The sequence below is a fragment of the Amphiura filiformis genome, chromosome 6 (genome assembly GCF_039555335.1).
Source record: "Amphiura filiformis chromosome 6, Afil_fr2py, whole genome shotgun sequence".
Classification (NCBI taxonomy): domain Eukaryota; kingdom Metazoa; phylum Echinodermata; class Ophiuroidea; order Amphilepidida; family Amphiuridae; genus Amphiura; species Amphiura filiformis.
Window position 1 is genome coordinate 52,537,431 of NC_092633.1, and position 22,161 is coordinate 52,559,591.

Consider the following 22,161-nt stretch of genomic DNA (forward strand, 5'->3'; position numbering starts at 1 on the left):
ACGATATAATACAAATTTTATGACAAATTATTAAAATTTGATATTTTTCACATTTTGGAGATATAACTGTCCTCGATGTAAATTTTATAAATTTAATGATATAGTCTTAAAGTGTATGTAGCTGGGAGGAACGCTGACGATCAATTGAAAATTTTGACCTTTCATATTGAAGATATGGATTTTTTTCCCAAAAAGACCTTTTTTTTTTGGTGTTTTGGGGAAAAAATCCATATCTTCAATACGAAAGGTCAAAATTTTCAATTGATTGTAGGCTTTTCATCCCACCTATATACACTTTCGGTAGAAATCATCAGATTTATAAAGTTTACTTCAAGTACTGTTAAATATCAAAATATAAATTTTAATCATTTGCCATTAAAATGTGTATTACATTGCGAATTTCAAAAAATTAAAATTATTTTATATCAGAAGGCCATTCTTCGTATTCAGAATGCAATTCGATATGTCTAATGTGCTCTAATGTCCCACAAATACCCATTCCCTTAACTGGCTTTAAAAAAAGAGGCTAAATACTTTCGTACATATTACAAAATTGAATTCAAGATAATAAAATGGGATTTATTCCTTTTTGTTTTACAAAATTATATTTAATTTGCATAGCACTCACTGAAAGGAGTCATTTAAACAGGTGCAAGTTGATTGAATAAAGTACTTTTTATGGTAATAGATAGTATACAAATATTAAATGCCTGAGTGAGCAATGGTCAAAAATACTAAAGCACAATGTCAAATGTTGACTTTTCCATTTCATAGGCAAAATGGAGTGGTCAAAACTTAACAGGTTTATATATAGCATTTATAAATAAGCGTTTATTTGTACAGAATTTAATAAGCGTTATATGTATATAGGATTTTAAATGGAATAGCTGATCAACAAATTAGCTCATCAAATTGGACAACACAGTAAGTTTGGTAGTAGACTACTCCGTAGTCCACTTGGATCGTGCATACTCGGGCTTTTCCTTTACACATAAAAATCCAAAAAAGTCGTCTGCATGCATTGAGCTCTGCATGCATCTTTTTCAGGCACCGTATACGCCCTCTGTTGTACATACTCGAGCTTTAAATACCTTTACACATAAAACTCCGATTGTGTGCACAATTACAGACTGTTTGGCGACTCACTGGTAGGCATGAAGGGAGCCCTCTTTCAAGGAATAAAAAACAAGCAAGGCAGGACACGAATTACTCAGAATGCCTAGATTGTAGTACACGATATAGAGACTATTTATTACAATATAAATATCGAGTAAATCTGGATTAATTTTTATATTTCTCAAAATTCGACTATGGCATAGTCTATAAGTTTGGTAACATGACCATGGAAATATTCTTACACAAAATCAAGCAGCAAAGAGTGTTTGCATGTGTGCAAGCAAACAGTGTTTTTGAAGGCTCAAAAAACAACTAGTGTGTGATCCCTGCTGATTGTATTATTTGATACATCTACATCATTTCTGATGTACTTGATCATTTATTTTCATTTATAACTTATGAATTAAAATAAATGGAGCTTGTCTAGTACATGATAGTAAATGGAGCTTGTAGTCCAGTACTTAGTAGTAGCATTTTCCAACCACAATTCTATAGGTTTAGTGGGTCAACATGATAACAATTCTAGTATTCTGCACCAAAGCATGATTAAAATATAATATTTTTAATTTTTGAAATATCTGAACGAGGTAATAAAACTCTTACTTTGACAGTTTGATAACACTACTACAAATTTTTTGGTTAAAAATACATTTGAGATGGTGAATGAACTAGTGGATGAAATCAAAACTCGACCGGGCGGTCAACTGCTGGTTCCGAGGCGGTTTTACCCGGTTTTCATTGTTTAGAACAATAGCAACCGGACGGAAGCGGTTGACCTCCAGTCAAGTTTTGATTTTGTTCCCAAAGTTGGAAGTGAAGTAAATCATTGGGCAGCAATTACCCTTTATTTTGTACAAAATATATGAACTACAAACTTCATACAAAATTGACTTTTCAGAAAAAAGAGAAAGCATATACTTGAGATGAGAATCCTGGTTTCAAGGCACCAAAAAGAATGTTTCTCTGAGATCTTTGTGTAGATATTTATTTATCCAGTAGATTTACTTCAAACCTGGGGGGGTGCCACTCACATAAATAGTCTGTATGAATGTGTGACCAAAAAAACAAGTAAACAGGGGTCTTTTTTTAGGCAATGCAAGTTACGTGCATGATGCATTTAGGGTTTAAAAAACACTGATTTTCAAGAATAAGGGTAGTTTTCTGAAACTGAACAACTTGTTTAGGGTACCTTTCCAAATTTTTGGTAATTACAAGTCAAAAAAGATAAATTTTTTCATTTTTACTAGCCAAAAACTCATTAGGGGGTAAATTCTATATTAAATTACCTTATTAAGGGGCTAAATTTGCTGGTAGGGTAAAACTCGTTTAGGGGGTGTTTAAAAAAATTTGGTCACGCATGTGTAGTTGCGTACACTATCATACTTGAGTGGCCCCCCTGGGCAGTCAAATTGGTTCAATGTGGCACCCCACAGAAATTCTGTTGATTGGTCCCAATGGCAATCTGAGAGCAAGTTCACATTATGCCCATTTGGTGGAGGATACACGCAGAACCTTGACCAGTCTTCAGTTCCCATGGGCCAACATCTGCACATAGGGAGATATTCTTAAACTCCACACTCAGCAATCCGGCCTGCCATAGTGGTTTTCATAATTTTCTCTCGTGGCATTGTTATCATCTGGGTACTTTTTCTGCCAAGCTTCATTCATGACATAGTAATGTTCATTAAATTCTTCAAAGCACTTGCCGACATCTGGGTGTGTTATCGTAATTGGACTGGTAGGGTACTGAAGATTTTCTGTACATTAAAAACACAATGGTATGGATTAAATTATCTTTTCTACAACTGACAAAGCATTATTAGCCTAGGGCTATATAAATTTCAAACTCTTATCCAAAAGACAGAATTTCATTAATTGTACGAAGGTTGATGTAAAAAACCTTAACAACTGAACTATCTATTGAAAATTTTCTTATAATTGGCCACTTCCAGCAGTTGATGGTGTTTTGGCTCAGCTAACTCCAATCAAGCCAGAATTAGCGATGCGGAAAACTGAAAGCGAGGACAACTCTGTAGCCTAGATACACACTCGTTCACTGATTGCAGTTAGCCAAACAAAACAAAAGCGAAGTGCTATTTTTTTTTTATTCCCGATTTTTTTTTAATGGTATATGTGGCTGGACGCGGCGAATGAGCCGTAAACTCGGCAAACTTCATTTCGAGCTACAGGTGCAAATATATGCAAATCTCGTATTTTGGCGAAGTTGAGATTTTTGCAGATTTGAAATGTTTAAGCTTTCTTCTAAACACATACAAAGTTTTATTTTAAAGAAATAAGTGGAAATATGAAATAATCTACATTTTCTGAGGTCCATCTGATGAATGGTCATTATGCTTCCCTAACTTTGAACGCTGCGTTTTTTCTCGGTTTAGCTTTTGATTCATGACAACCTATAACAAGCCATAACTTCGCTTCTGATTGTCATATGAAGTTCATTGAGGTGTCATTTTAATCCCTAAAACATGCTCTCTGCTAATATGTAAAAAAGTAAAAATGACCAGAGGGGGGGCTTTACGGCTTATTCGAGGTGTCCAGGCACATATTGAAAAAAAAAGTCTGATTTTCGCTAAATTTTTCCGCAAAATATTCTAATGACAGCGGAATAAATGTAACACACTTTGTGGACCAGCAATGCTGAAAGCCCCACCACCAACCACCCAGTGATTCCAAGGGATGACAAGACGAGTAGTGTCTGTAGCAGAGCGTAGACCTGGTCTAGCAGATAATCTGATAAATGGTAATGCAGTCTGTGAGGAATGAAGGAGCCTGATCATTAAGCAACTTGAAAATGTACAAAAGTGTCTTGAAGGCGATTCTATCTTTAACTGGGAGCCAATTAAGACTAGCAAGAAGAGACTAGCACTGTGACTAAGACAAATAAATATTCTAATGTTGAATGCTGACATATCAGATATTTACTAGACAATGATCTATGAAATGGGTGAATTTTAAATAGATGCAGCAATGAGCATGAATGATATGAAACTGAGAAATTTTAAAAATTGCAAAAATTAAAAATGTGTAATTCTTTCTCCTACCTTGTGCAGCATATCTACTGGACCCATCTTCCACGTACACATTATAGAACGGTTGCTCATTTTTGTCTTGCAGACTGTGAACACGCATCTGTTGTTGCCAGGAATCGGACATTTCACACACTGAATCCCAACCGTAAATCACACAATGGTAGTTGTATCTGGTTATAAAAAGATGACATATTTGTTATACAATTATCATACATATTAAACAGTTTATAATGTATGTCTTGCTAACACGGAGTAATGGCCCCATCACAGATCCATTTAACTTAATAGCAGAGCACATGATGCAGAATCCTAATATCAATTTGGCGAACTAAATCACTGAAAATTGCATTATTTAGGGCCAAATTATGCAAATATTCAGAGTTCCCCCTAAAAAGGATAAACGAGCCTAGGGGTTGGGAGATACCACTGGGGGGCAAAGCTGCACTTTTAACATTGGTAGTTGACATCATGGGCTACACAAAAATGTCGGATAGCAATTGAACTGGAGTAGCTTTTGGCGGGAAAAGGTCATCAAACTTTACACAGGCTCAAATTTCAAACTTGCTCAAATTGTCAGTCAATAGATTCATCAGGTTTGTACTTCAAATCAATTGGTAATTTTTGTGTGACAAAACCGGTAAGTTTTTACTTCTTAATATTTCGTCCATCTCGTCGCAGGATTTCATCAGATGTGAGCATCTGATCCACTTTCCCGGTAAACTGGCTTCCGGTTGTGTGTAGTCTTACTTCCAGTCTCAAAAGTGGGTTATATACGAGACTTTGGAAGTAATAAGTGCCTTCCTCTCTATTCATGGTCTTTGTCCCCCTCTTTCTGATCTCCATCGCTTGTTAAAATTTGCATCTGAGTCCATAGGAGTCAACTCTCAAACAATACAGTAGGCCAGGTCTATTCATGTATTTGTTAAAGAAAACCTGACTGCTATGGACTCAGGTGCAACTTTTAAAACGACCTCTTGTCTTACACAATTAACCATTGTGACTGAACGCAATAATGTGTGACGCTATAAATTGGTCCACATGTGTAAAGTAAACAGGGCTATACATACCTTTTTACATTTTGTTTTTTTACACTTATTTAAAAAAGTATTAGGGGGAACTTGTGGACCCTATATCTAAAACCATACACACATACCTTTTGTGTCTCATGACAAGACCACATGAGTATATTATTTCTGGGTTGTTTTCTCTTCGCTTTTTCTCCCTCTTTAAAATAAAAAGACAAAATAGAAAATTGATTAAACACTTATGTCTAAGCATATTACCCTACTCTCTCTCTCTCTCTCTCTCTGTGTCAGGGGGCGCTGTGTAGCGCTACATTAATTGCAGGTTTAATTCTCTTTTGATCATTTTGCATTTGACATTGAGTTATAAGGTTTGGCACATAAAAGTGTTTGGTCAATTTTTGTCAAACCTGATTTTTTGGCATATTTGTAATATTTAAACATGTCTGAAATTACACCTAATTGGGTTCAGCCAAATTAATTGTGTTTTCAAGACAACAGGGCAAGTTTGAATATTTGTCATAATAAATGACTTTAATTCCCCATAGAACACCACAGTTAAGCATATAAGATACAGTTTGTCCACTCTCAAGTACAAAGTGACAACGCGCGCGTATACAGCGCGTAGACAGTGCGCGGTGCTGCGTCTCTGCTGCAGGTATGCGTGCCTTCAAAGTCGGCACGATGTGTGCGTCCGCGTAGGTACTTTGTACTTCAGAGTAGACTGACTGTAGTAAGTGAGTTTTCTTTCATTTTGCCTCATTTGTTTGGCATAACATGACAAGAAAACTTTCCTGAGAGTTGTTCCTAATACTAATAGCTTTTTATAATATTTGGCAAAAATGACAAAATTAAATTTAATCCAAACTGTTTATGCTTTAACTTAGATTTACAGTGTGTGCTTGTTTGTGCTGCACATGTAATGTGTTTTGAATCTCTTGATTTCCATAAGAAAATCTCTTTAATTATGGATAGTTCCAGCTAAGTTATACTGCACAAACATTTCAATTTTCTGTACTGATTTGATATGCAGTACAACATGGGTCGATAGTGACAAAAAGTACCTCAATGAACAGAGCACATCCAGATCTTGTAATATATGTTTATTTCTTGATTAAATAACTCATGTTTAGCCAGTCTATTCTCAAAATGAAATCAAAGTGAACCTGTACAAAGTAATAGGAGTATCATTTGATGTAATGAGGTGATGTATCATGTTGCAAAGAATTCTGGGAAGGGCAATAATCCAATATGGCAGACACTTACATTTCTATCTTGTTCTGTTAATCTATCGTTCATCTCCTGCGCTTTAGACATCAAAAATGATACCAAACTTGCTCGAAGAGGATTATTGGTGAATCGGATGTGCGTCAAACGCTGCAAAATCTATAACGCAAAAACCAGAAAAGAAATGTAGCTTTTTTAACAGAGGTTTTAACTGTATGTTCTCATTCAACCTGAAAGGACATGCGTCATCACACATATCCAATAAAGGCATATGACGTTACAGACCCCCAGTTTATATGGCTATACAGAGGTTGTCAGCTTGACGTCACATGTCATCCACCTAATATTTTTGCAGTAATTATTTATTCTTTCTTTATTGAGGGTAACAACTTCAGTGACCAGCACTGCTTTCCAAGTAGGCCCTCAGTCTGTTCAATGTTTTGAACAAGCTTTCAAATGAGATCAAATTCATTACCATGCGATAAAGTACCATACCTTGTATATACTATAAATTTTTGACCACTCCTTTTATCATGCAATGATAAGGTGAATGTATGAAGGTGAATAAAACTATTACAATAGATTAAGACTCCAAAATGGTAACATGCCTTCAAGCCAGCCCTTGCAAAATAGGAATAATATAGAAACATTTTGAATGAAAATACAGGACAGTTATGTCAAATATACAGTGGGCATCAGAGACCAGTAACTATTGTTCAGGGGAGAAATCTCAAAGATACTTGAATTTTTGCATGATATGCATGCGCGTATTTTGCGGGGGGCTTTGGGGGCACGAGCCCCCGGGGTAAAAGCAGGGAGCGGCAAAAACGAAGGGGCGGTGGAAGAAGAAGGGGCGGCAAAAAGAATTTACTAAAGAAAAAAGGGCAGAAAAATTTGAAAAATGTATAAAAAATTGTGAAAATGGTATGTATTGCTTTTGGGGCGCTATATAGCGCCTAGACCTATAATCCTTTTTTTTTTTTTTTTTTCTTTTTCTTTTTCAAACCACCGGAAAAAAAAATGGGTCAACTTTTTGGGCTGTTGATCAAGGGGTGGCAAAATTTAACTTTCTTCAGCCCCCCGGTAGGAGCGCCACAGCACGCCACTGATATGTGCATTATTTTTGACTGGTATGATGTCTATAAATAATATACTGGGCAAAAAATAGAGACTGAAATAATCAATCCAATGACTTGTTGGAAATTTACCACAACTGCACATGCGAAGTGTACAAAATTTTCAATTTCACATAAAATTCATTAGTGCAAGTGAAAAAAAAACAAGTTAATTTCCTATATTTTGAAAAAAATTGGGAATTATAGGACATTTTGTAACAAAATTGGAAAATAGAAAATATAGGGAGAGTTCAAAAATAAAAGGCTGACAACCATTATTATTATCAAACCAATCTACCACTAGAGTGAACAAAAAAACATATTTCTGTAGAGGCAAAGCAACATCTTAAAGTAAGGTGACCTGATATATTTGGAAATTCAAATTCTTTAAAACATAATGTAATTTGTCCCTTTCAAGCATTCATGTAAAAAGATTTTGTAAATGTTCGTTGTAAATGCGACTAATTCTTTATGGAATTACTGACATTTAATACAGCATAAAACTGGTAGTCTACAGTGTTTTTATTAATCATCATGATCCATGTAATAAATTGATATCAAATGAAAGATCCTATTTTTCTCATTAACTTACTGAAATTAGGTGTTCCAAATTGGTGTATTTCCGAAGATATCATAAAAAAAGCTGCTGAATTAGTTGAAAATGTGGTATACCACAGTTGAAACTAATTCGACAGTTTTTGATGATTTCTTCGGAAATATACCGACTTGGAACGCCTAAATTTCAATAAGTTAATGAGAAAAATATCAGCTTTCACATGATACCAAAATCTGCATTTTGATATGGTTAAGTTGGGGATGAGGCTGTTAATCAGGTTACCACCTTTAATAATAGCTGAATTTATAAAACTTTGCTTCTATAGATGAGTTGACTTTTGACGTCAATGCCTGGCAGTATGCGCACGCATCATCACAATTTCCATTGTTTTTTGCCTGGCAGTATGCGCGTGCATCATATTTTGTTCAAGGCTCATGTTTTTAAAACTCCCGCCACATCACAATAAGGCTATTGAACAGTGTAGTGGTTGCACGGGATTCACTCAAGCATATCGATATACCAGTCCCTTGCCTTTGTTGATAAACATTGAGGTCAACTCATCTATAGAATAGGTCCAACTTACTTCCTCTAGATTGATTTCCATGTGTATATAAAATCTTGCTAACATGATGAGAGCATCCGCATCGCTAGGATTGATTTCAACACATAATTCTAGTGCCATCAACACTTGACTAGTTGTACATAGGTCATATATGAAAAGAAGCAAAAATATATAATATTATAGTTTACCACACAAGTATTCAGGGCAGTGGCGTAACTAGGGTTGGTAGCGCCCAGGGCAAGAAACAAAATTGGCGCCCCTATCCCCCCACCCAAGAATATCTTAGAACCCCCCCGTTTAGTGAAATAATTTTGGACAATTAAGGCCTACCACTAATTAATTTTGGTTACTAGAAGTTAAATACTGTCTTAAAATGTTCTTTCAATTGATTTTATTTGACTTTCATCGCTTGGAGGGGCGCAGAATCGATGCTGAATTAGTCAATTTGGTGCCCCCCCACTGATTCAGAATTACGCCACTGATTCAGGGGTGTAGCAAGCGGGTGGACAGGGTGATGATGTCCAGGGGCCACAAGGGTTCAAGAGCCCTGAGTTAAAGCGAAATGAAATAGGGCTGAAAAAGGAGATGTCAAAAGGGCCCTGCACTGCTCCTTGTCAATGGGCCTGAAGCTCTTGCTATACCCCTGCATGTATTTATTCACTAAATCTTGTGAAAGGCATAATAAAATGATGGACTGTTCTTTACTTTTAAATATTTGTTTTATATACTTAAATCTACAGATGCAATATCTAATTTATAGTTATGTGACATGCTCAAAGGGAATGAGTTACATGTCTGCAATTTTCAAGTAGCAGTTTTTCACATCATTTTCTGGCAGTTTATGAATGCTACATTTTGATGCAAACCCCGTCAAAATCGGACATCTGGTTACCGTGTTATGAGCAATTTATCAATGGCTGAAAACAATATAAAACAAAAGAATTTGAACACTGTTTTTGCCAATATCTCAAAAACAATATTAGCGACATCCGACTTATTCCTCTTGATCATGTCACATATCATGAAACATTGTAAGTACATGATACAAACAAAAATGTATTTAGGATATGTGATCAGAAAACATACATAAGTCTTATAAGTCGCAACTCATGCATGTCTACCTCAAAAGTTAAGGTTAACTCAATAGATCTGGCACTACTCCTGATTCATTGCCAATTAGAACTAACTAAAGGATTAGGATTAAGCTATGTTTCATTGGCGAAAGAGGATAAAATTGTTTAATACAAAATATCATATCACATTCACCTCATATGTACAACAAAAATCTTACTTCAACAACGCCATATCAACCTGAAAAGTGAAGATTATCTCATCGGCCACGTCACATACTGGTCTACATGAAAAAGGGCAAAGTGTTTTACATACAGAGCTATACCATACTGATTTTAGATTTAGCCTCAAACTTATTTATTGTTAAATTAATTTTCCTCAAAGTGTATTTTTTATGGAGAAGACACTTTTAATTTTGGTGTCTACATGCCAATCTTTCAAGTAACATTGTGTAACATGGTATTTGGTATTTTAATACCATGTTACACAATGTTGCTTGAAAAATTATAGCTCTGTATGTGAAACAATTTTGTTTAAAATGGTATTAGCTTCTAGGGCTGTATGTGATGTAAACGATGATCTTTGATTGCTGAAAGTTTGAGATCAAAATGCCCCAGTTTTGCCTGTATCGGGGGGCACTCCATATATTGACATCCTACACCCAATGACCCCATTTTTTTCAGTAGCCTACACTGAATGACCCCTTTTTTTGAACAATTAGTCCTCAAAATTGAAATTTTGGCGCATTTTGAAACAAATTAACGAGTTTGGTCTATTTTGCACTGTAAAATTGGGTAAAAAGCTATTTTTGATTGTTAATGATGTGAAATTTTGGCGCACTCATACAAAATCACCACATTTTTGACATTGCCAACACCGAATGACCCCGTTTTTTCTGAAAATTTCTACACTGATAGACCCCTAGTTTCGTACGCTGTTGGGAACAGGTATGTCACTTTCACATTCCAGTGCCCCCCTCGGGCCTGTATCATATTAAATGTTTACTCACTTATCATTATTTTGAGGAGCGGATCTGATGAGATTATTGGTCATACGTAGATACACATCTTTTGCTGCGCATGTCCTAAAATGTGCGCTGTCACCTGCGATGCGCGTATTAGTCAGTTCTTGACACTCATCTGCTGTGCGCTGTTTTCCTTTGTGAAATGGATCAATGTAGATCTGCTGCTGATGGGAATAGCCACTGTAAAAATAGAATGGGTATCTTAGCTGAAATACACCCCCTATGGAAGGCATAACCCCCTCCCCCCTTCCCCTGATAACCCCGGGCATAACCTTAATCTTCCACACAGGGGGTTGTAAATTTCAAACAGGGAAACCTGAATGAGTGATTCCATTTGAAATCGACACTCCTATAGTGGGATATTAAGGTCATGTCTTCCACAGTAGTGTATTGAATTTCAACTGGACTAGCCCAATATAGTTATTGCAGCATGATTATTGTTTGTTAAACATTCCTTTTCTACTTTCTAGTTGAAAAATTCACATTTTCAACCAGCATTGTTTGTCATGTGAATTCCATTGATCAAACCACACCCTATTTAAAACAGATCATTAACTTATGGAAGTACATTAATAAAATCAACAACAATACATAATTATTCAAATCAAGATTATGATATTTTGCATATTTCAATCAAATTTGCAATAATGCTGTCTTTTGCAATTTTCGTAACAAATTGACAAGAATAAATGCCACAGCGAAGACCTATGTACAATGTATCGCTTGAAAAGAGGCTCCTAATGAGCATCACTTTCAGTCTTCAAATTAATTTGTTTACCTTAGGTTGCACATTTGCACCCTCATTTTGAAAGTTGTGGTGCAATTTCATCTGATGCAGAGCAATTTGAAGTACAGTCTCAGACAATCAACATATTAAGCCTTATTGCAATTTTGAAGCACATTTTTAACGTTGTATCGCAACAGACAAATTTTGGAGTGCAAATTGCACTGCGATAGGGCTTACTTCGAACCCTGATCACTTTCCACAAGCAATGAGCTATTCCAGTTGAAATGCATACACCCCCTATGGAAGATATGACCTTAATCTCCCACACCATGGAAGTACAAAATGTGAAGACTAAACATCCATTCCCACACAGTGGTTGTAGATTTCAAATGGAGTCCCCCATTCAGTGTCACCTGCCCCAAAATAGATTATTCCAGTTGAAATCTATACACCCCCTATGGTAGACATGACTTTAATCTTCCACACAGGGGTGTAGATTTCAAATAATAATAAAGGAGGGATTTATAAGCACCCATTGCAAGCAAGCAAGCCACTGAGCGCTGTACAGGCAACATGATAAAAAGGGCACGGTGGCTCAGTGGTTACGAGAGCTTGCTCGACGTGCGTGGGTTCGATTCCCCGTCCCACCACCGTGTTGCGCCCTTGGAGTCACCCATTCAGGTAACCCATTCAGGTAACCCAATTTGAAATTCACACTCCCTCCTGTATGGGAGCTAAAGGGCATGTCTTCCATAGGGGGGTGTATGCATTTCAACTGGAATAGCCCAATGAAGTGTAAATTCAGCTTATATAAGAGCCATAGAAAAGGAAATAGTGAGAGACTACTTACAGACAAACAAGCAAGCAAAAGCTTGCTGATTGGTGATTAAAGTGAAGGTATCGTGCTCGGGGGTAATTTTGAACTTCATAATGTATTCATATCTTATTACACTTACTCATGTCTACTCATATCAAAAGCAAGCAGAAAATGTCCAGGAAAGTTGACAGGTTTTAGTGCAACTCCCAATCGTCTAGCGATAGACTGGTACAAAATACTAAGGGTGATAGGAATGCCACATTTACTTTCCAAAACCTGCCAGGAAAGAATGGATAAAAAATATAATTAGGCCTAAAAATAATGTTTGTATTGCCCTTATCTGACCCACCCAAACATCTGAAAAATTAGGGTCACATCAAATTTTCATATATTTGGTATAAAAGTCGCAAAATGTTATGTGTGTTCGGTCGGACGGCCGGCGGTCCCAGATCGGTAGTCCGAACACCACGCATATATATGTGAAACATTTTGTTTCCATTTTTGGGAAACTCTTTTTTTTTTCATATTCAGCCAATTTTACAAGTGCCTCAAATGACCTTTAACCTCATTAATAATGACCAAATCACCATTTTTACTTACCCCCATCTTTGTGAAAATGTTTTAGGGGTCAATATTGTCATCTGCAAAAGGTAGATTTTTTAATGTACAAAAAGAGCGTAAGTAGACCTCTCGGGGGTCACAGACTGTATTTCTTAATGATTCTAAAGGTCAACACCCCAACCCTAATTGTCATAAGAAAGTAAAAAAGAAAAGGTAAAGGAGGCGAACCTGTATATAAACAGTGAACGGAGTGCCCATCTCTCTTTCATTGGCGATTGGACCAGACTCCTCCATGTAATGTTGCTGTAGGGGGGTCGCTACATCTCCTCCACAGCGAGTCTGTTACCTTCCCAGCATTAAAGAATGCCAGTACCCATTTATACACCTGGGTGGAGTGGAGTAATCGAGATAAAGTCCCTTACTCAAGTCGCCGGGGCTCGAACCCACAACCTTCCGATTATGAGTCGGCCACCGTGCTCCCTATGAAAATTAGGGTTATTTTTTTCGTTATAATTAATAGGGTTTATAACAGACTTAAGGGTGTACTACACCCCTGCCCAATTTTGTGTCTATTTTTGCATTTTTCTCAAAAATTATAGCGCATTGAGGACAAGTAAGATATGTATATTATAGGGGCAAGGACTACAACTACTGCACTGGAAATTTTATTTCAGCACAGACAACAGTTGTGGAGTTGCAGTCAAAATGAGGGAAAACCAATATTTGATCAATAAATCAATAACTACTTGCTTTGAGTTGCTGAATTTTCAGTACAGTAGTTGTAGTCCTTGCCCTACAATATACATATCTTACTTGTCACCAATGTGCTATAATTTTGAGAAAATGCAAAAATAGGCACAAAATTGGCCAGGGTGTAGTACCCCTTAAATGTGATATAACACAATAAAAATTACCTGGTTGATCATTGAATTGCCAGTATTGTAATAATCCTGAGTATTTCCACTGAATGCTAACTTGCTATAAAGTACTCTGTTCATACTGTGTAATGTCTGCTTTGATTGGTCAAGGCTTAGGGATGGTATACACCTCTCATCATCTGAAATACAACCAAGTTATCAGTGTTGGTTTAACCCCCTGAGCACTACCTGCCGATCTAACATACATTGCCTCTGATTGGTCAATTACGTGATATCTTCAATTTAATCACCAATCAGAATGGAGCTTTGCAAATAATTCACCCTAATTTTTTTGTGTGGCGAAATTATTCTAATAATGTTGCTGATTGGTCTAATTGATAATGAAAATTTCTTTTTGGCCAATCGGCAGGTAGTTCTCATGGGGTTAATAAAAGGACACAAACTACAATGGTCTATGTCACTAATACATTCCCCTATACTGTACATTACTATGTAAAATTAAAGCTATTCAAATGAAATTTTCTCAGCTACAAAGTGACTGGTTGCTTCAACTTACATTTACTTTAAAGGAAGTCTCCAGTAATCACAACAAAATCGACAAATTGTGCGTGAAATTACCGCAATAGAATGAAATTTACATAATTTGGGGGGGCAAACTGGGGAAAGAAAATATTTGGGAATGCCCCCTTGCACACCCCCCCAAATGCTGCCACTGCACAGAATAAGGACACAGTGGAAAGAGGAGGGAAACAAGAAGGTGTACACTGATACATTTATTAGTAGAGCTAGGAGCCTTAAAATATTGGATGAGATGTAGTCGAGTTCAATATTCTAAAATTCATAGCGAGAGCAATAAATATTGAGCGTAAAGCATCCAATTTTATCATTATTATGTGTTGGATCCAATATTTTCACACACTTGGATTCATCAAAACATAATAATGATATAAAATTGGATTGATTGATATGAGCCCATATTGCCTATGATATTGGTCAAGCGATGAGATGTAGTCGAGTCCAATATTTCAAAACTCATAGCAAGAGCAATAAATATTGGGCATAAAGCATTCAATTGTATCATTATTATATATATTTTTGATTCTAATAGGTTTGGGTGTATTGCCTCACCATAATTACAGATCCTTATAGCTGCTGGATGTTCATCTCCATGTAATAAGATTAATTCATCTTTTACAGCATCAGCAATGGCATTTAGCTTCTGTTTGATATCAGATGTCTCGAGTTTAACCAAGGGCTGACACCACCTGGCAAACAGTATAGCACCTATGTAAATGACAAGAAGGAATATAGACAAGTAATTAAATAAATTAGTACGCATTTAACTAAAGCATTATTTTGATCTCATCTCGTTAACAGGAAGATTTTGTGTAGAGAAAATCTGCCTGCCTTATAACCTGTACCCATTCAGGTAATCCCATTTGTAATTCACACTCCCTGTATGGAAGATTATAAAGGTCATATCTTCCACAGGGGGTGTGTGGATTTCAACTAGAATAGCCCACTATGGAGCAGACGACACTGAAAGAGTGGCTCCATTTGAAATTTACACTACCTGTATGGAAGATTAAGGTCATATCTTCCACAGGGGGTGTATGGATTTCAAGTGGAATAGCCCACTATGGAGCAGATGACACTGAATGAGTGGCTCCATTTGAAATTTACACTCCCTTTATGGACGATTAAGGTCATATCTTCCACAGGGGGTGTATGGACTTCAAGTGGAATAGCCCACTATGGAGCATACGACACTGAATGGGTGATTCCATTTGATATTCACACTCCCTTTGTGGTAGATTAAGGTCATGTCTTCCATAGGGGGTGTATGGATTTCAAGTGGAATAGCCCACTATGGAGCAGACGACACTGAATGAGTGGCTCCATTTGAAATTCACACTCCCTGTGTGGAAGATTAAGGTCATGTCTTCCACAGGGGGTGTATGGATTTCAAGTGGAATAGCCCACTATGGAGCAGACGACACTGAAAGAGTGGCTCCATTTGAAATTTACACTCCCTTTATGGAAGATTAAGGTCATGTCTTTCACAGGGGGTGTATGGATTTCAAGTGGAATAGCCCACTATGGAGCAGACGACACTGAATGGGTGGCTCCATTTGAAATTCACACTCCCTGTATGGAAGAATATTAGGTCATGTCTTCCACAGGGGGTGTATGTATTTCAAGTGGAATAGTCCAATGCTACTTACCATCTTCCAAATGTTGTTTTTCAGGAGGTTGATCAAAGAATTGTTTCCACTCTGTCTTCAATACGGCATGAGTTACATATCTCATTGCCTTCTTGGCATACCACTTCTGAGTTAGATTCTTGTTTCTGAAGGGAAAATATTAGACAAAACAAAGATATGAATCGATTTGAAATTACTTGGTACTCTAGGTCAGTAAACATGAGTAAGATTTAATCTTTGCCTTTTATAGAGAATTCCTTTTCAGAGGGCTGAGCTTTCGGCAAGTGCCATCTTCGAGGCTCTGAAGATGGCACTTGCTAGAGTTCTGAAAGCTCAGCCCTCTGAACAGGACTTCTCTAGCGAAGAAAAATCTTACTCATAGATATGAATTGTGAGTCTCAGAAAAGATGTTTTTGAGAGAGAGAAAGTGCTCATAATAAGTACCATTATCCACTTATTTAGTGTCCCTCCACTAATAAGTGCCCCAACAGAATTTTTAGAGTGGCAACTGTAAAAGCTTTTAATGTAACTAAATTCCAGGGGGAAATTCCATATGTTTGATTAAAATCACCTTCTAAACCTTACAGTTTAGGGTCATGACACTTTTTAGTTTCAAATATTTTTATTTTCTTTGTACAGCGCATTGGTCTATGGGAAATGCGCTTTATAAGTTCTTTGAAATAATAAATAATAATAATAATAATAATAATAATATACATGTAAATTCCCATTGACACTTTCATTTCATAATTTTAATAAGCCATAAAGCCCCTCCCCAAAAAATGACTGATGGCGCTTAATTACATGTAGGTCTAATATGGCACACAAAATAAGGAGTCTTTGGGGGCAAAGATGTCAAAAAATGTCAATTATTACAACTAATTACTAGTACCTTCAATGGGTAACAACTTCGAGTCTTTTAAGTGGATTTTCATCATTTCTTCAGCTGGACTATTTAGAGAAAAATATGTGGTTATTATTGTTACACCTATGGTAGGCGAGCAAAAAAATGCTCTCCTCTGCTTTCTTTGAGGGAAGTGATGGGGAGCAATCGATCTACATGTAGCTCTCCTCAAACGGCAAAGACCTATGTGATGTGATGGATTCTGTCAATGACTATTCAACATCATTTTTGATGAAAACTTACACATTGTCATCTTCGTAAATGTTCCTAAGGGTCAAATCCAAGACATGATGTGATAATTTATCGCCACACAAATCCTGAAGTGGAGAAAAATATGTGTAGGGCACTTCTTCGGATTCAAAGTGATAATGTGGAAGAGCATTTAGCAGTGTAAAGGTAATCCCTGGTATTTGGTTGAGTTTCACACAGAGTTTGCGCCAGTCTGTATTCGATGGGTATTTAGCAGCCACATGTTGTAAATGTGGGAATTCAAATCTGTGAAGGAAAGAAATAATTTCATTTTGATTAACCCCCTGAGCACTACCTGTCGATCTAACATTGCCTCTGATTGGTCAATTACATGATGTCTTCACTTTAATCACCAATCAGAATGGAGCTTTGAAAATAATTCACCACATTTTGTTTGCATTGTGAAATTATTCTAACAATGTTGCTGATTGGTCCAATTAATAATGAAAACTTTCTTTTGGCCAATCGGCAGGTAGTTCTCATGGGGTTAAGGGGGTATTACACCCCTCGATAAATTTGTGTCTATTTTTGCATTTTTTTTTAAAACTAAAAACACACTGGTAACAAAGTTATGTATATTATAGGGCAGGGAATCAATTACTACACTGGAATTTCAGTGTCCCACGACAAGCGGTTTGTTATTTATGATAAGAAATAAGGTACCGCTAGGATGTACCTCATTTCCTGTCATATATACTGAACCACTTGTCTTGAGTCACTGAAATGTCAGTGTAGTAATTGAATTCCTTGCCCCAATAATATACAGAACTTTTGTTACCAGTGTGTTATTATTTTTTGAGAAAAATGCAAAAATAGTCACAAATTTACCACAGGGGTGTAGTACCCCCTTAAGAGAAGAGATGAACTATTCCCTTTAGCTTGAAAATAATAGATACATTGGGCTCTTCCATTTAAAATCCACACACCCCCTTTGGAATATTTCACTGCCATCACATTCCTGTTGCACCCTATGTTCAGTCCAACTGGAAATTTTGGCTAGTTTTAATTTGAAATTCCAGCTGAAAATTGTGGAAATCCAGTTGAATTTGGCACCATTTTTTGGCACAATTTCGCCAGCACCCCCGAAACCCAAGATGGCGGCCTCCATGCGTGTACCGGGGTGCTGGCTTGGAACCAATACAACAGCGGGAATCGCTGGTTAAATCGAACGGGGAAGATGATCAATATGGTCGCATAACGATCATAAACATGTTTGATGTTTGTTTGCACTGATTAGGCCAAGGAAAGTCGATTTTGAGTTTCCCGTCACCCGCCCTCACTTCATTTTCTGACCCTCACTTGAATTCATTATTGTGATTTTCCAAAAAATACCGATAAAAACTGGTTATATTTGCAGAAAAAATTATGAATATCCCTTTTTGTGGAAAAATCAAAATCAAAACATGCATTTTGCTGTCAACCTTGCAGACTCTTTTTAATATACTTTAAAATCTCATTTGGGCTAAACATCCATCTTCAAGTGAGTGAGCGGCAAATAACAATGTATTTTACATGCGTGTTGGTCATATAATGAAAGGCAGAAAAATAATGAATAATGAATAATGAAAAAGTTACCTCACTTGTTTTCAGAAATTATGTGACTGGAAACTCAAAATTGACTGTTAGGGGCCTTAAATCCATTCAAGTAGGGATAACCATCAAAATTTCATGTTGACCCTATTGCTACAAAAGATTGTTTTCTGAGTAGAACTAATCAACAGAAGTATTTTGGTGGTTAAATGGTCAAAATCGGTCAAAAACTTTTGAATTATGAATTATCAAAGTTTCCCATTCTGACCGGTCATTGGAACGAAATAAAATGACAAGGTCCAAAAATAGCAGTTGGGAGCAAAATTGGCATAAGCATATATTTACCTTTATATATTTCTTTATTTTAACATATTTGCAAACATGAAACAAGCATATTGTGAAAGTATCAAAGGGTTTCTTATGAAATGGCACTTAACTAGTCACTGGCATAACTTATTTTTTCAAACCAAGGCATTGAAATCATGCATTTAGAGGACATTGCCAAAAATCATCCAAGATAGCCGATATGGCACAAAATCAAAATTGCACTATAAAGTAGGTGAACTTTTTTTTCACAACCAAGAATTTCAATGTTATTGGGTTTAATATGACCAATTAGTAGGTGTATGTAAACAAAATCTTAAGTTTTGAAGGTCATTGACTCATTCACAACAATAGAGATTATCCTCATCATGCTCATGTGTATTCCTGTAGTATTCCTCATTCAAAACCAAAGTAGCACTCAATACATTATGAGTATCTTTGTTCAAACCAATTCAATGCTTGACCTCGGAGTTACCTGCATGACTATCGCGGGCTATTTTGAAACAGTTATGGTTGCACATTCAGGTACTTCTTTTGAAAGTCCTAAACAAGGTATAGCCAGCAGCAAGTTGTAGATGTTATAGGCCTAAATATAAGAAAAACGTTTAGGGTTAAGATCAGGTGAACAATACATCGAATGAGCACGAAACTTCACATTTATGTTCAGAAAGGTGTCTTCTTAACATGATTTGAAAGGAATATAAAAATTCCAAAGGGAAGCTGGTGATTTAATTTGTAACTCGAGATCTACTTGTTCAATTTTTTAACCTTTTTACAGAGGGTATGATAGAGGTATTACTGGCAATTCTGCCAAATTACAGCTCAATAGGCCACGTTTTTCACCTGATCTTACTGATTTGAATATTTTGTGCCATTCTTGAGCAGTGCTAAACTCAGCCACTGGCAATTAAGCGCACTGTGGCGATGGACCAATTTTGACTCGCACTTACAGAAAAACAAAATAAGTTATGTTGCTGTAATTTGCAAGATAGTTACAAAATATAATTGGCAGTAACTTCCCCAAATTTTACAGAAAAATATTGAAAAATAAAAGAATGAGATCAATTTAGAAATGTATGTGCAAGCAGTGCACAGTTGAGCTCCCTGCATGTCTATGGGAGTGTTCTAATCAAGTTGATGGTTCATTGGTCATCCCTAATTCAAGTGATGATTAGCATTGAATAAATGTAGTGTAAAGCCGTACCGTAATCGGTTTATCAATGGAGGCAATTACTAAGGTTTGCCAAAAGAGGCAAACCTTAGTTAACACATTTGCTAGTCAGCCAAATTGGCCTAAACCGGGGCCCAAACACAATACATACGGTACATAGAAATTTATTAATAAAGGGTTGATAAAAGGAAATCTACATATATGTTGTCTATACTTGTCTATACTTTTTTTTGTGATGAGACAATCGTACATGGAATTTTAGAGGGATTGTGATAGCACTAGCAGTTCCACATAGAAAAGCTGCACTATCATGAGACTATGGTTCTATGCCGTTTTGTTTTTTAATTGATGCATTAAATGTTGGCCGAATATTTTTGATGAAAGTCAATCTTTGACAAGATGTAACTCAAGCCTCAAGGGCTTTAATTTAATATACATGTATAAAATGATGCAGTTTGATGGCAAATTTGTCACCTATAATTTAATTGTGTCCCTCTTTTGAGGATTAGGATTTTTGTGGAATCTCCTTCTTTAGTAGCTCGATGCTACGCCACGACAGTCTTTTTGTTATTACAGTAAGAAAATGTCAGATTGTAAATGTAAACCTGTAATTTCAGATAGGATATCTTGAGCTAGTTTTCTAGTGCCGTACTATTAGTACGCTGACTTTCGTATTCGGCGAGGAGGACGATTTCGACCTCCTGGTTTGTTTACAAACAGAGAGGTAGACAAAAGACCGTCCCGCTTGTCCAAACACTGAAGTATCAGAAGGATGGTCCACAATAACGTGATTCACGTAACATGAATAGGGATTTAAAAGCTGTCACGTAGAACCATGTGCTTCTATTGTCCAATTTGCCATCAAGATTTCATATGGAAACAGTTCAGACCCAGTACAGGATCATGGCAGAAATTAATATTTTGTTCTGGGTCTGATTATTCGGACTACTATATAGTATACTACTAGTTTTCCTAAACTTTTTGTTTTAAAGCTTACACTTGCAGCATTTTTCTTTGCCAGATTTGCTGATCTTGTGACACCCTCAAGTGACGTTTGCAAGTCTGCCCAAATCTGCATATTTCTGCGAATCCAACAGCATCATCTGACAAAATATGAATGACGATTTCATCTGCCAAAAGACCAAACAAATCATAGTTTTGCACATGATCTGCTCCAACTTCAGGGTCCATGTTTGTTGTTATCAGAGGTCAGAGTCGCCACTCGTAATGAACCCTTGATAATTGCTTACATGTTGCATGTGGCGTTCGAACTGGGTAAATAACACGAGACTAAAAAATTATGTAAAATGATAGAGGGCGTTAACCTGTTTTTTTTTCTGGACACGATTAGACACGCACTAAGACACGCACGAACTGGGGAATTCCCTCGCATAATTTATGATGCAATCAATCTAAGAAAAGTAACCTGCGTGCCATACCGTGACACCGGGGGCACTCACTATCTGAAGTGGCAGGGATGCACTTTCAGATTTAAAAAAAATGTCTGACATTCACATGAATAGTGTCATTCATACAAATTGGGGTCATGATTTAATTGCCAAGAAGGGGCACTGGTGGCGACACTAGTGAACTTTGGAGGGGGTTGCCTTAAAAGAGGGGGATTGCGGGGAGGCAAGAAAAATATAGGGGACAAGAAAAATAGGTGAGTCGTTGTTAAATGTTTTACTTGACTTTAGGTATAAAAAAAGGGCGGTCATTAGTGGGTTGCCTAAATAACTTACGGTGGTGTGAGAACGGGATGGTCGCAATATTAATGTGTTAGTAGGCCTATAGGCCCTATATAGGCCTACTTCCGACCTTTTGACAATTGGGGTAGGCCTACAGGTCAGTAAAACAAAAAAGGGGTCAGAGTCCGGGCATTGAGTACAAGCCGGTTTGAAAAAGGGGGTCTATCCCGAGGCACAGCTGCGTATCCCCCGGGTGTAAATTGCATTTTGTGTATCTTGGAACTTGTCTGTGTAATTCCTGATCCCCTGGGAATTCCCCTCATCACCTTATTATAATGAGTCCATTGACGCAATAACATCATGTATAT

At 36.8% G+C, this 22,161-nt stretch overlaps 1 protein-coding gene across 1 annotated transcript; it reads right to left on the minus strand.

Annotated features, from left to right (window-relative positions):
* Nucleotides 1-497: 497 nt before the first annotated feature.
* LOC140155588 (F-box only protein 21-like) lies at nt 498-21,314 on the minus strand. Its single transcript, XM_072178490.1, has 12 exons — nt 21,103-21,314; nt 17,075-17,326; nt 15,949-16,073; nt 14,852-15,007; nt 13,760-13,902; nt 12,424-12,560; nt 10,726-10,920; nt 8,667-8,775; nt 6,452-6,571; nt 5,317-5,387; nt 4,176-4,333; nt 498-2,873 (listed from the first exon to the last, which is right to left on the minus strand). Exons 1-12 carry the CDS (start codon nt 21,294-21,296, stop codon nt 2,695-2,697), a joined length of 1,839 nt encoding a protein of 612 aa, XP_072034591.1. The 5' UTR covers nt 21,297-21,314; the 3' UTR covers nt 498-2,694.
* Between the last annotated feature and the right edge of the window lie 847 nt (nt 21,315-22,161).

Coding starts and splice junctions, on each gene's coding strand:
- LOC140155588 (XM_072178490.1), bottom strand. CDS start 21,296: ATGGACCCTGAAGTTGGAGCAGATCATGTGCAAAACTATGATTTGTTT. Junction 16,074..17,074: donor ATTTACGAAGATGACAATGT/GTAAGTTTTCAT, acceptor TTTTCCCTTCAG/AAACAAGAATCTAACTCAGA. Junction 2,874..4,175: donor CAGTAGATATGCTGCACAAG/GTAGGAGAAAGA, acceptor TTTAATGTACAG/AAAATCTTCAGTACCCTACC.